General features: G+C 43.1%; 1 protein-coding gene and 1 long non-coding RNA gene across 6 annotated transcripts in view; one reads left to right on the forward strand and one right to left on the reverse strand.

Moving 5' to 3' along the window:
• Positions 1 to 15,357, forward strand: part of CRYBG1 (crystallin beta-gamma domain containing 1) — a 98,090-nt gene that overhangs the window by 50,267 nt on the left and 32,466 nt on the right. For 3 of the 5 annotated variants that reach the window (XM_065056619.1, XM_065056620.1, XM_065056621.1), the window contains 3 exons: positions 4,765 to 6,257; positions 11,835 to 13,284; positions 13,377 to 13,553. In XM_065056619.1, coding sequence (XP_064912691.1) covers positions 4,765 to 6,257; positions 11,835 to 13,284; positions 13,377 to 13,553 — 3,120 coding nt within the window. Of the gene's footprint in view, positions 1 to 3,331; positions 3,350 to 3,408; positions 3,524 to 4,764; positions 6,258 to 11,834; positions 13,285 to 13,376; positions 13,554 to 15,357 lie in introns of those variants that run through there. The other 2 variants (XM_065056622.1, XM_065056623.1) reach the window with 2 other exon arrangements.
• Positions 233 to 3,197, reverse strand: LOC135579029 (uncharacterized). Its single transcript, XR_010471281.1, has 2 exons — positions 2,755 to 3,197; positions 233 to 1,912 (listed from the first exon to the last, which is right to left on the reverse strand). It is a non-coding gene; the product is annotated as an uncharacterized LOC135579029 (long non-coding RNA).

Raw genomic sequence — 15,357 nt, forward strand, 5'->3', positions numbered from 1 at the left:
CTCTAAGAAGTGTTTTCAGTCATGTTCAACTGACTCAGATGAACTAATCTAAGAAAATAACATCCAGTTGATCCCTTGAGACACAGCCTGAAGTTCTGATTCAACTCATCACAGTACCTTATGCTTTCTCTCCACTGGAGACCAGCAAAGCACATGTTTAATTATGCTGTTAAATTAGGGGTTTGGCTGTGGCAACTTATATTAACTAATGAGAAAAAAAAACCAGCCAAAAACAGAGGAAATATTTTAATGCTCACATAAAGAGGTATGAATATAAATACAAACAAGATTTACATTTCTTGGTTAAGAAAGTGGCGTTTTGCTTTCAGATTAGAACACTGCTTTAAAGATTCTTGCACTGTGCTTGAAAGGGCGTCCTCCATGCTGTCCGAGCAATAGGTAGGCAAGTCCTCAGGCTTGTTTAGTTGCCAACGCCTTTGATCAGGGATTTCTGAAACAGCTTATGTCTCGAGGGTAAGAATGCTTGAGCAGAAACACGCTGAAGGAGCCCGATCTGCAGAGCAAGGATACTCCTTGCCTTCTGAAAAACAAACATTTCAGAGCTGTGCTCTTGAAATCAAGTGTTCCTGTGCTGCGCTCTGTCAGGCTGGGCCCCACTTTGGGACCTCTTGAGAAGCTCGGTCTCTGTGCCCTATTGCACTGGCAATACTGGCTCACCTACATTTATCTGAGTTAAAATACAAGCTCTTCAGGGCAAGCACCCGGCCTTTTATGTGTTTTGAAAGAGCTGTATATAATTAAGGTACTTTGTATGAAGAAATTACTTCAAAACAGTTTACATAGGGCAGCTATTTCAAGATCAAGAAAAAATCTTTAGCCTTGTTGCCTGAGGAAACAAGACTTATGTGACTGGACTGGCTGGCTGTCCCTCCTCCCTTCGATCCAACACCTTCTAACTTGTTGGACAGTTTAAACTACATTCTAAAGGGGAAGACGTCTCAAAGATAATTAAGTTCCCATAGACTTTATGAAAATCAGCTGCTGGGAAGAGAGAAATCCAGATCCACAGTTCAAGTAACTATATTTTTTTTTCAAGTGTAATCTTGCAAACCTAAAACTTGACTGCAAGTGTAATAATGATGGTCAGGTTGATAATGTAATCTCAACTAATTTAAAGGATTGACAGCTATTTTACATCCAAATATTAACATGCAGATCAACACCATAATGAAGTTAAATTTCCCCTATTTTGGTGCTTCACCAGTTTTTAATATGAACAATATATGCATCCTCCTCACACTTGTAGTTTTTATGAATTTTCAGATAAATTACTCATTCCTTATTGGCTTAGATGTTGCTGAAAATTTCATATTTTTACTTTTTTTTAAGCTAGCGTTTACTACTATCTCCTTATCCTTTCTCTATAATTAATTAGTACTGGCAATACATACATAGAATCAAGAAATTGGGTAGTAATTGGGCTGCATTACTCATGATTGCTGCATCTGATAGGGAAATTTATAGTTGCTTTTGTTATCACTAAAGCACTTAGTAACTGTCTGAGCAGTATGAACTCAACGCAGCCCTCATAGTTGCTCTTTATTTCACCAAGTGTTTTGGTTCCAGTTGAAAAAAGTTGGCGAAGGGAGGGAAAAGACAGATTTTCTCATTTGCAAATTATTTCAGTATCTCTGAAAAAAAAACAAAACCAAACCAAATCGAAAACCAAACCAACCGAAACAATGGGAAAACAAACAAACAAACAAACACACACACACCCCCCAACGAACAAAAAGCAAACCAAAACAACCAACAAAAAACAACAAATAAAAGATCCCCAACAACTTATATTTATGGTCATGATTATAGACGTGCCTATTTGAAAGCCACTGGGGGAAGATCACCATGTGTGTGGATGCAGGACATCATTGGTCGTAGTCACTCATCAGTTCTGTAACAGATGTAAGAAAGGCAGGGAAAGACAAGGGTTCTGGTGGATTTTGGTTTGATTGTGGCATAAGTTAACTCTGCGTTTTCCCCAGTTCAGATTTTCTGTATTTTTCACGTTTGGGCAAGCGTTGCTGCTGCACACCGTTTCTCGGGCAGTAAGCAGCCTCTGTGGGGCTCTTTCAGAGCTGAGGCCACGTTTCTCAACTCCCGTTTGGTGGACTTACAGAACAGAGGCCAAGTATTAGTCTGCTGATGAAGCAAAAATAACTTAATACTTTTTCACCCGGAGGAGGAAGCGACCGTGTGGAAAAGGCCCTTATTTTCTTCAATAGCCAGAGGGTCAGACAGGCCGCGGGCCGGGCCGCCCGTTCAGCCGCAGGCAGGCTGACCTGCCGTCTCTGCCGCCCCCGCGCAGAGCTCTCCAACGCGCCCGAGTGAGACCTGCGTGGTCCTTCCTGTCGAAGCTGTTCCACTTCATATAAGTAATTAAGCGTTAATTAGAAGAGGACTTAGTTTAGCATTCATTAAACATTAAATACTAATTGAATGCCCAGGGAGAGCGCCGGCACCATTAGGCCGCGAAGCCATTCTCACGCCGCCCCGGCCGGTGACGGGGCAGGCGGGCCGGGGGGAACCGCCCCGCTCCCCTGCAGCCGGGACCCGGGCGGGCTGGCGGCGCGCCAGGGGCAGGCTGAGGCGGCGGGCACAGCCGGCAGCCTGCCGCGCCCGCCGGCCCCGCCGTTGCGAGGTGGAAAATGCGGGTTCATCTCCCCGCAGGGCTTTGAACCGACATCTCCCACACGGGCCCCAGCCGCCGGGCGGTGCCAGCCCCAGCATGCCTACCTGGGCAGGCCCTGCCGCGGGGCCGGGGAGAGCGACGCCTACTCCCGGGCGCTTGCTGGGGCTCGGCACCCCCGCGCGGCCGGGGGAGGCCGGGGCCAGGGGAGGCCGGGCTGACCCTCCCACGCACAGCGCGCCCCGGAGCCGTCGGGAAGACAGCGCCCACTGGCAGCCGGGGCGCGCACTGCGCATGGGGCGGCCGGAGGCAGACCGGTGCCCGTGGGCCGCGCTGCCCCTTCCCCTTCCCCTAGCCCTGGCGAAGGGAGAGTGCTGGTCCTCTCCTGGCCCAGGCGCTGCGTCGCGCCGGGCGGCCCTCACTGCAGCCAGGCGGCGTGCCTGCCCGCCTTCAGTCTTCGGCGCTTCTCCCTCAACATCAAAAGTTCGCCGGTTTTGCCCGCGGCGGCGTTTTGCCCTCAATAACTAGGAAGCCGCCGCAGCGCGGGCTGCTGGGGCACGTACGGGATGCGGCGCCCACTCGCGCTCCGTTGCCCCCTCGACGGCCTCGCCCGTGACCGAGGGCGCCCTCTTTCCCGCGCTTTCCGCTGCCCGTCAGCCGTCGCCTCCCACCCTCCGCCGCCGAGGGAAGTGGCGCGGCCAGGTAGAGCCGCTGCCCGCGGCCGGGGCGGTGGCTCGGGGCGGGCCGGGGCGCGCTGCGGGGGCGGGCGGAGGCGGAGCGCCCAGACAGCTGGCGCCGGGGCAGCCGGGCGGGTAGCGGCGCGGTGCGTGTGGGACAGCGCCGCGCGGGGACCGCCGGACCGCGCCGGGCCGGGCGGTGAGTGTCGGGGCCGTTGACGGGGCCCCGGGCGGGAAGGCGAGGCGACGAGGCGCCCGCACCTGCGGAGCCGGGCGAGGATGCGGTGCGGGTCAAGTCCGCCGCGGTTCTTTCCGCCCGCTCGTTCCGTTCAGGGCCGGGGAAGGACGGCGGCAGCTTGCGGGGGGTGGGAGGTAACGCGCGGGCCGCGCAGGGTGGCGGGTGCTGAGGTGGTTCCGGCCCGGCATCAGCACCTGGGCCCGTAGTCCGTAGCCGACTCCGCGGGGAAGGAGGCCGCGGCGGGAGGGGAGCCCTGTCGGCCCCGCAGCAGGGGGCGTAGGGGCTTCAGCGCCGCCCGGCCTGGCGCCCGACCGGGGTAGAAACTCCTGGACTCTGGGCAGGCGGTCGCGGCGTCCGCAGAAAGAAAAAACAAAAAACAAGTTTAAAACGTGCTCTCCTCGGGAGGTCGGGTCCGCCGGAGTAGGAAATACTGGCGGTGTTTTGAAATGGACATCTCAAAACAAGTATTCATCGTACCGGCACGTAAAAAGTGCTAATGTATTAAAATGCAAATATGCATGTATACTCGGCAACGCTGTTGCATGTTTCCTGTTTACCATGTTAATTAGAAGTTATAAGAGAAAACTTCACCAGGAGTAATCCAGGGCAGTGTTTGACCCAGTAATGCACATTGACTGATGCAGTGGCTTTTATAGTTCTTGGTTTTCTACCCCAAAACACAAGCCAAGTATTTATTTGACTTCATTAATGAGAAATGTATGAATTGTAATGCAGCTTACACCTTTGAAACTATTCTCTACCAGCACAAGTGTCAAAACTTATTTAACCAATGTGGAGAGTAGGTTAAACTCCCCGCTCTTGTTTTTGTAAGGAAGATTTTGACCAAGCAGGTTGTCCCCAGTCCTGCAGACACCAAGGTACTTTCCTGTGTTATTTTGGGTGACGTTAACTAATTGTGCAAAAGTCTGAGATTTGGGACAAAATGTTGGTATTGTAAAGCAAGATGAGCGTACTTGCAAACAAACACGGGCAAAAACATACAGAAAGATCTTGGGATTTTAATTGTTTTTTGAGGGTTTTCTTTTTGTAGTTCTTTTTTGAGAGCTAGTGTTGTTCAGTAAGTTGTTTTGTTCTCATTCACTGTGTCCCTTTAATTTATAGGTGGTGCTAATGCAAACAAATGTATTGCAGAGACAATTTTGACACTAACCAAATGTTTGTTTGTTTGTTTGTTTTTATAGTCCACCTCACAATTTCCAGATTCTTCCAGAGAAGAGAATAAAAAGAAACCAGTTTTGGAAAGACTTGGAAATTTTTTTGGTACAGGGAAAAGGAAAACTGTCAAAAGTTCACTAGAACGCACTTCTCGTGAGAAAAGGGAGAGGTCGATTTCACCTCACAGAGTGCAGCCGGTATACTGTAGGCACCTAAAGGATGTATGTGAAGCTCCTCAAGTACAGAAGCAAGTGAGAAACGTGAGTGCTGTTTCTGAGACACAGGAATATAATTTCAGGAGGGAAGCGGGACTGCCGTATCACGATACCGTTTCAGAATGGAGTAGTAGGGGAGCCTCTTCTGACAGTGGGTGGTCAGCAGATTGGAGTGGCAGCAGTGAAACCATTAAAAACGCTTTCTGTGAGGGTAACCTAAATGTGGAAACCCCAGAACTGGAGACTCAAGAATCTGTCACAGATATAAATAATTCCACAACTCCGGATTTCATTAAAAGCCTGAGAAATTTGTCTAGTGAAGACTTAGAAAAGAGTATCTTAAGCCACAAGGAGCTCGTGAACACGTGGGTGTCTGAGGAGCCTGGGCATGCAAAACCAAAGGATTTGCCATACGACTTGGAATCTGCGACGAGTGAACACACGCATTCTGCTAGAGTGTTAACAGTTGATATCTATCTAAGAAAAACAGATGAACTCCTTAATGAACCTGTAACTGTTACATCAGAAGAAAATTGTAGTGACTCGGACACAATGGATAAAAAAGCTGCTAATAAAAGATCTGGAAAAAGGAGAAAATCTCAGTCATCTAGTGACATTCCAAACGGAGAGAGAAACCAGACTGACACTACTGCAAGAGAAGAGTCTGTTTTTGAGGATGATGTCCCTTCCGAGGTGTTTTCAGACAAGATAATAAACTCAGAAAGAAAAGCGAAGTCTGCGCAACAGACTCCTGAAAGGAATTCCTCTTCCCCAGGTAATAATCAGGACCTAAAAGTTGGATCTGGTCACAAAGGGGCATCTAAAACTGAAGCTGACAAAGGCAAGCAGCAGATCTCAAACACAACCCCAGCAAGGAGAAGATCATATAAAAAGAATCAGTCAGATGCTGTTCCCATTTCCCCTACTGGTTTGAAGGGTCAGGTAAAAGATAACTCCTCAAAAAGGCAACCTTTACCATCACCGGAGAGTAACCCAATGACAAAAAGAACTTCAGTGGAAAAGGGAACTATACCCGTGGCTTTTGGGGAAGACAGCTTGGAGTCTCCCAAAGTTTCTTTGTCTGATAAGACAGAAGACACTGCTTTGGTGTTTGCTGAAAGCAAGAATGAGACCAAGGCAGTAAAACCTGGTAATGGTTCTGATGGAAGAGCTTTCTTGCGTCCTGATGGGATTAAAAATGGAGACTTGTGTACGTCAGCTGAGAGACAGACAAATTCTGATTTAGACAGCTCAAAGCTGAAGAGTTTGGATGCTTCCAGAACAGTCATGACAAAGATTAGCCTGTAAGTAACATAAACCAGTTTACCTTATACTGTATTTGTAATTTTCCTTGCATCTGTGTTTAGGATTCTGTAGGAATACTAGCCATGTATCTTTTCTCTATCTAGGCTATTTTCTGTTAAGAACTGCCCTTTTTAAAAAAAAAAAAAAAACATAATTACATTTATCACTTGACAAGTATTTTAGTTTACATGTGTTAGAAAAATATTTTCCTTTTTTTTAGGCATGGAGTTTCTTTATATGTCAATACCATTTTATGGAATAAATTAACATACATAAAAGCTACTCTGTCATCACCGTCAGTGCCCTCGTTGTTGCTCAGATTAATTCAGCTGTCATTGATCTTAATGTAGTTTTGCCATCTGTAACTAGCTGAGGATATGGTGGAAGGCATTCTATATGAAAATCATTGAATAAGGAATGTTTTCAAGTTGTTCTTTGAAACAACGTAAGTTCTGCTGTTATTTTATGAAGAAACATAGGATGCAATATAGAACTCGATACTTCAAATCATATGATTTGAAATTTGAATACGTGTAGTTGCTTTCATAAGTATGTGCAGGATGAGTCATGTAAATTTTTATGCATGTGAATAACATCAGGCATTTGCAGAATTATATATTATACAGTTTGCAGGATTTGGTTTTACACTCAAAGACATTGTCATCTGTCAACAGAGGTGATTGGTGCTTTACTTAGGATTATAAAGAAGTGGATGCGTTTATAACTGTAATCACTAGAATGAGTCCAGCAATTGATTTCCTGGATTTTAGTGTGTTCTCTTCTGTAGTGAATCGTTTTATTACATTCATCATTTCTGTTGTTTGATTGTCACAGCAATATTCTGTCCATTATTACTTTCCTCATTCTGATACATTCGTTTATAGGTGCCAGAGTACATTGAGTCCTATAGGTCCACCTGAAGTACATCGAGTGTTGTCATTCAGTTGTGTTAGGGGGATGTGAAGGTTCAACATTATGGCTTAAGAAACACGTACGTTTCCAGCTATGCATCCCACATGTGAGAGGCATAGTAGCATTAGGAGCAATGTCCTGTGCACGATTCATAATATTGTACATCTGATTTACTCATTCGTAACTGAATTAAAAGCATCTAGTACTGAAAATTAAATTGTGGTGTTTTTGTACGTGGTGATGCTTTGCCATTGGGCAGTATAGATTACAAACCCAACGTTTTCTATCTTCACAAATTCAAAGGAAAGGTAACTTTCATATTTTTTTCTTTGTGTTGCAGTCATTAATGATGACGAAGTTTATAAATGCTTGCATATCTAGATTTTGTTTTTCTTGGTATCTCCATGGCTTGCTGTACAGTGAATTATCTTCTGCTGTACCCGTAAAGTAATAGACAAGTATAGTTTCTGACAGATTTAATGAATGAACAGCTTATTCTGTTTCACCTGATTTTCTGGGGTGTGTGGCGCTCCGTGTCTTGGCCTTATCTGCTGCTATAGGAACTTTAGCCCTGGGTGGGGACCACTGTGTTGTGTATCAGGGTTCCTCATACATCTGAGAGCTGTCATTGCACAGCACCACACACTTTTCTTTAGCCAGACAAATTGATATGATCAGATTGTCTGGTATAATTTGCAGTCATTCATCAGACCATGTGAACTATAAACCTGGATATGGATTAAGCTGCTGTAAAATGGGAAAGGAAAAGATGGTGCCATTATTAGAAGAAGGTGTGTTTTTGTTCTCTTGTTATTGCTTTGAGCTAGAGAACAGATAACTTTTCCATTTTCAAGGATTAAAAAAATTCTTGCTAGATTCTTCACATGAATCTCTTTCAGGTTGAAAAATACTTGTTTACTCACAGACTCATTTATCTCCTATAAGGTGGATTTAGTATAATCAAAGTAGCTTTTAGTTAAAAATGAGTAATGTGTCTTGCTAATGACATTGTGCCAATTCTGGGAATCAAGTTTCTTTAGAAACAATTTCAGAAGAAGTCAGGTTGGTTGGTTCCCTGCAAGTGATGATAGCATTTTATTTCTTTTCTCCTTTTATGTCTGTATACTGGGCAATTTGAAAGTCACGGGATACTTTGCTTCTAGCTTTTGAAAGGGAAATCTGTCAGGTTTAAGACTAAACTGAGGTTGATGGTACATCTTAATCAGCAAATAAAACCTCAGGCAGTAGTTACTTTTATGTGCTTCGTGGAAAACTTGGCTTCAGTTGTCATATTTGATGTTCAGACATGGTTTTGTAGTTGCCTTTGCATTTTTGCCCACTTGTTGAATTATTCTCCTCTGTTAACGTGCTGTTTTTCTTTGCTCACCTCAATCGGATGTTTTGGCATCAATGTTTTTTGGCATCGGTTAACGTGATTGACATGGTCCTTTGGACAGGATGCTTCAGCTCTGTGACTCACCTTCCATGTATGACTGTTCTGGGAGAGGTTTAACTGCTGGCTTCCACAGGTTAGCTGCAAGGTGTAACCAAAGAGAGGGACATCAGTATTTCTCTTGTGCTGGCTTGTTCCTGGCATTGCAGATTAGCAGTGGGTGGTAGGAATCAGCCACATTGGGCTGTTTGTAAGAAAGTGTTTTTACTGCTAAGTGAATCCATCTTTCAGTGTTTTTCCCCCATGCTAGAGGGCAGGCCTAAAGGATACTCAAACAACATCTCCTTTGAAACAAGCCTGAAGAGACTATTCTTGCAATAAGATGTATCTCTTGGCTGTATATAAAATAAATATTTTTTAGTAGTAATGAAAAAATTAGAGGAGGCCAGCTGTACTGGATGGAGCTCCAGGGCTGAGCTTTGTATCACTCTTCAGTCTCAGCTGTTTATTCTGCTGCTGCTGTGCAGAAATACCGCAGAATGTAAAATGGAAAGTGCTAAAGTGGTTGTTTCTGTGTAAATTTGCAAATTTGAAACTATACCTTTGAGGTGTTAGCTGTTAATTTAAAACAGGTTTTAGGTGGGGCTGATAGTTATCAGTGTTAACCATTACACTTGCTTGTGTCAAGGCACAGAGGGAAATACGGATTTTATTAGGAAGATATATGTTATGTTGAAATACACAAGAAGTGCAAGTGACACTGACAAAAAGGTGGTATGGAAGTGAGTTGGTTAAGATAATGAGGCTGGTAGCAATACCTCTTGAAAATACAGGTAGAAGGAGAGGGTAAGTGCCGCCTTCTGTTCAGAAAAAGACATGAAGGGTCCTGGTGAACAGCAAATTCAGCATGTGTCAGTAGTCCATGTTTGTAGCAGATGAAGGCCAAGCCTGTGCAGGGCTACATTGGCAGGAGCACAGCCAAGCAGGTCAAAGGAGAAGATACTTGGTGCTTATAAGGCTGCATCCGGGGCATTATGTCGAATTGTACCTCTCGCTCCTCTTCCAGCTCTCTTCTGCTGGTACAAGAGAGATGTTCACAATTGGAATGAGTCCAGTGGTAAGCCATTAAGAAGGTAGTGGCACTGGATCATACCATGTATGAGGAGAAGCTGAAGCAGCTCGATTTGTTCAACCGTGATGAAAGGAATATGGGTAGACCCCAAACATCTCTTGCTACCTGTAGAGGTATTATAGAGAAGGCAGAACCAGATTCATTCCAGGTGTGTGGTGAAGGGGCAGTGGTTGTGGTTCCAAGTTGCAACAGTGAAGTTTCAGTGGGATATAAGGGAAAAATAATTCACAGTGGCAGTGGCTGACCTGCTGCAGTGCTTCCCTAGTAAGGTTGTGAGATCTTGACCCTTGGAGGTACTCAGAACTTGGTTAGACAAAGCCTTCAGCAACGTGATCTAACTTTGAAGCTGTCCCTGTTTTGAGCAGGAAGTTGGACTAGCTGGCCTTTAGAGATCCCTTGCAACTTATATTCATTTTCCAAAAAAGAAAAGTCATAGAAAAAAATAACTTTGAAAAGTTTAGGAAAAACAGTTTACTGCAAATGAAAAGGAGGATCTGAATATATTTAATTTTGTGTGGTGTGATAGTTCCCTCCCTACTTTCCTTCCCCCTTTCAGGAATAATTTTTTTCTGTTTCTAGACTTAGATTTTCTAAGTGTGTTTTATTAGCTCCTACCTGAAGTATGGCCAGTCCTTTTTAAGCTTATTATTTCCTTTTTTATTGATCACTTGTCCTTCCTAAAAACCTTCCAGTTGTGAATCAATGTGAGCAGGCTGGTGGTTACAGTGAGTGCTGTTGTAAAGTTCTCTCCGAAAAGACACGGTGCTTTCTATGTAGATTCTTAGGCAGCTGATTTGGGGTTCCTTCTCTTATTTCAGTAAGTTTGTTCCTCATGCTTTTCCCAAGAAAATAAACTTGTACAAGTCGTGCTTTAGTAGAGTTTACTTTCTTACTGAGGATGGATTTCTTGAGGAAGAGGAGAAAGGAGTGGTCTCAGGTTTTGTGGTGTTGATGTTAACTTGTACCTCATGCTTCTTTCTTGGGCTAAAGAGCTGTCTAAGAGCTCAGTGAACACAGTTTGTGCAGGTAAAAAAGAAAACACTTAAATACCAGAACCATCCGTTGACTGATAGGCTCTGGAGATCATTGCTGCAAGCTATTATAGTTTCTTTTCTCTCCCACCACCATCAGTTTTCATGAAGTGCTTTTTCTGCCTATTCTTCCATTGCTGAGAAATCTCCAGATCTCTCTGTGGATAACAGGTCTGCCTTTGAGGTGATGGTGGGCTGACTGACGCTGCTGATATCTGACTGATAAATTTTGAAGATGCGTCCTCTGCATCTTCCCAGCCATTCGTGCTGTTCCTTCAGGAGCAAGTGACATGGACGATTTTTCCTGGGTATAGGTATTCAGAGGCTTAAAACCCTCAGCCACATGTCATCGGCCATCTGCTCTTGTGCGTGAGCACCATGTGCTATGTACTTGTACGTGCTTCTGTATCCACACTAACAGAGAAGCTCTATAAGTGTCTCCTGACTCAGTTGTTGTAAAATCAACAGGGTTGGCTTACACAATTTGTTAGCTGACTTTACCTGAAGGTAGGGTCCTCACACATGGTGTTTGCTTAGCTAAGTGGTGATGCAGTGATTGGGGACAGTTACCTTTTCCACTAGCCCTAATGAGGCCAGCAGAGGTCTTCCACTAGATTTAAGGTTGCCTCTGCAGTGTAAGGGCTGTAAATAAACTGGGCAGATGTCTTCAGAACTTCTTGGAGAGGTATATTCAAATGTTAACCAACTCATTATCACCTTAATGAATTGCTATTTGTTTCCTAAACTCTGTAGGGAATTGCATGCATATAATTTATTTTGCTATTCACTATTAAATTTTAGTGTCTTTCATAAGTAAATTCTCCACCTCAATTGCAGATACTGTAGGCTGCTGTGCTTTTTGTTGTACTGAGCATTAAAGAACTACGTACATGTTTGAAATGTATTCTCCTTTTGAATGATTAATTTTCTTCTTGTTGTTGGTGTAGTTACTCCTTTTTTAGTTAAATCCTTTTGAGATACCAAAACGTAAACTGAATATGACTATGGAAAATTTCATTAGAATTCTACATCTTATTGTTTTCAAAATTGTTACAGTCTTTCCAAGATTAATCAAAGATGTAACTCTGTATTGCTTTGCCTCCCATAGTCCAGCCAAACCGAAGAGTGTAGAGCTGAATTTTAAAGCATCTATGAATCAAGACAGTTTAGAAAGTGAGCAGGATACTCTTGAAAAACCAGTTAATAGAACTAACAGCAACATCGCCAACAAAATTTCCTTGTTTGAAAATAAATGCGCTAGCCAGAAACCTACTGACATCCCTGCTTCAAAAAGTAGTACTGTACCAAGCACATTTGTGGGCAGAGCGAAGCTAAAATTTGGAAAACAACCGAAGGAAAGTGAACAGCCTGATAAAACGTTAAATAAGCAAAGCAGTCGCCAGAAGTTATTTGAGAATGGCATACCAGAGAAAGAAAGCACTGCAGAATTAAAAGGCAAAAATGAAGAAGGCTCTGCTTCTCATGGGGATGTTGGGAAGACCACAGAACTCAAAGTAAAAGCTGCAATATCCCTTTTTAACCAAAACAGCAAAATTGATGCTGGTAGTGTCTCTGTGAAGCAACCTGATCCAGAATTAACCACGGCTAAAAAAGAAAGTTTACCTTTTAAACTGTCGTTGCACTCGCCTACTAAAAGTGAAAATGCTCAAGATACTTCCCACCAAAGAAACAACACAAGCTCAGAATTCCATGGAAATGAAGAAAAGATACTGCCAAACACAGAAGTTTTATCAGCTTGCACTGATGATAAATATCCTCTACCATCTCATCAGGTTTCTAGGTCAGCATTTAGGAAGATTGAAAATGGAGATAAAAAGGCAAAGCCAGGAGATTTGAGCCTCGCAGAACTGCAATGTGATGACAGCAGTCAAGACAGTATATTGATATCAGAGCACAACACCAATATACCAAAGAGTCCGGGCCAAACTTGTAATGGATCTGCTGAAGACGATAGCGTTTTTGATTCCCCATCTGACATGAAGAAGTTTGCAGAAACAATAAAAAACTTGGACAGCTCGGTTTGTTTACCCCAGAAAAAGAAAAGGTCAAAGCTTCCCAAGTCCCCAGCACCCCACTTCGCAATGCCTCCCATTCATGAAGACAACTTAGAGAAAGTATTTGATCCTAATGTTTTTACTTTTGGTTTGGGAATGAGGAGGGAAAAAGCACAGGATTTGTTACCGACCCAACAAATGAAAATGCAAAGCCTGGAAACGATAGCCAGAGTCAGGCCCAAGCGTGCATCAGCAGAGCAAAGCATCATATTCAAAGCCCTGCAGTCATGTAGTAGAGAGGAACCTGCCTTCCCTCAGGAAATAAATGGAAAGGAGAACGGTGATGGTGTAGATGGTGAAATTAAGAGATCCCGGCTTGAAAAAAGCTCCCTCTTCTCAAGCTTGCTGGCTAAAGAAAAGTTTTTAAATCCTTCTGTCACTTCAGTAAATAACACTGCAACAGGTTTTACAGCTGACTCCTCAGGGATGCCTCCTCTACCACAAGATGCTTCTGGGCCATTCAGCATGTCTCAAAAGTCTGAGGTAATAAAGATCATTCATGAAATGCAACCATGTAAAATTTTGTCTACTGTTAATATTGATGACTGACTGCTAATTTTGATTTTGTAATTCAGTCTCTTTCAGATATGAAGTTTCCAAGTTTTGTGGAGAAGTACCTGCAAGGAGATGGTGTGAAAAAAGAACTAAGCTTACAAATGCCCAACTATGGGAACCCTGAGAAAGGTTTCTCCAGCTGGTTAGGGCCAAACAGATATGAAGCAAATGTCCCTGCTGGTTTATTAGATGTGGATGTAAGTATTGTGTAGTTTAAAATCTGCATGGAAAGCTATCTAGCTTTTTGATTTTCTATAGACACTATGCATACATTGTTTGGTTTCTTTTCTCCTCTTAGGGATATACATAGATTACAAATACATAGAGATGAATGTAGGTATGATACCAGTTTCATCTGATGTTGTATACACATGAAAATGAGATGGCATTTATTAACATGATTATGTTTCCTCACAGTGCCCTTATTTTGAGACTCTTGACAGATATTAATTGAAAGTATGTGTTTGAATATGTCTTCATACTTGATTTTGTATTATTTTTGTAACAAATCTCATCCTCACTTTATTTTTTGTTGTAGATTAGTAGAATGTTTTCTATGAACTCCAGAAAACTTGTGCCTGCTTCTTCTGCTGTCAGTAATATCTCTCCTTTTCCAGTAAGACGTTCAGCTATTGCACTGTTAAACAAGTAACAGGGCAAACTTTTTTTAACCTTCTGTTTTCATTCCTGCTATTCCCATGCGTTTGATAGAAAATATGTGTTTTTTAAGAACACTTGAAGGAGTTGATAGTAGTGATTATTGAAAGTGCCGCTACAGTGGAGGGCTTTTCTTTTGACTGATTATGAGCATCTTTTCATCGTGAGTGAAGGCAGACCTGCATTTTCCCTTCAAGGCAACTTTACCCTAATGTAGGATAACTTTGTAATTTCTATTTTGAAAACGATGAACCGATGTCTTATAGTACCTGTTGTTTCTGTTGATGTGGGCCCTTACCGTTACCTGAGAGGAAAACTATAATCAGGAGATCTAAGAAGCGTGGGAAGAAATATAATCTCCAGAGTTTATTAGCCACATTAACGTGATCTGTGGAACTGAAACAGTGTATAAGTTGTTTGAGAAATATTTCTCCAAAGCTAATAGTTATCTGGTGTTACAGTTTTATTAAAAGGGTGGGGTAGTGGTAGAAATAACTCTCTTCTACTTCACCTTGCAGAAGGAAATCACCCGTGCTACTTTGCCATTTTGAGGATGTAGAAGGGCCTTTCTTACTTTGGATGGTCCTGCTTGGATTTCAAAACCTGAGTTTAAAGCTGAATGACTAGTACTGATTTTTTTTTTTTTTGCTACTTAAAATGTTATCCCCGAGTGGGTTTCAATTTTTCAGTAGTGTGGAGGCCTGGTAAGGCAAGGGGGTATGTACACACGTAAGGCTGCTCTTGAGAGAAGCCTGTTAGGCTCTGTTAGGTTCCAGGACTTCTACAGTGCTGTTGCTGACTCTGAAGTGTCTTGCTCAAGTTAGACAGGAACCGAAAATGTTTCTATGTTGTGTGCCTGCTATGCATCTTCTACTGACTAAGAAAATGGTGATGCGATGCTTAATGGGCAGTGTGAAAGAAAAGAGTAAGGGCAGCCCAAAACAATGGCTTTGGCATTCCTTAAAACTCAGAGCAAGTTGTGACTGGCATTGGAGCACAGGTTAAAAAAAACAGTCATGCTTCAGCATGTCTTGATGATGCCTATAAAAATCTGTCCTGAGACCATTGCCTGTGCTGCATGCTGAATGATACGTTTGTGTTAGTTCCTTGCACATAACCTATTTAGGGGCAGGATCTCTTTGTGTTTTTTTGTTTGAATAGTTCCTAGAAGAGCAGAACCCTGTCCCAGAATGAGCCCTCTGGTGCCTGCTAGGAAACCAAACACATAATTAAAACGCTTCATTTGTTTTAAGATGATGTGATGCAACCACAATTTTCCCATATATTCTATATCATGTAATTTACCCCTGACTTCAACGTTGCTTTAGATTTTGTTTAGCTCAA

This window comes from Columba livia, chromosome 3 (genome assembly GCF_036013475.1).
Source record: "Columba livia isolate bColLiv1 breed racing homer chromosome 3, bColLiv1.pat.W.v2, whole genome shotgun sequence".
Taxonomy (NCBI): Eukaryota; Metazoa; Chordata; class Aves; order Columbiformes; family Columbidae; genus Columba; species Columba livia.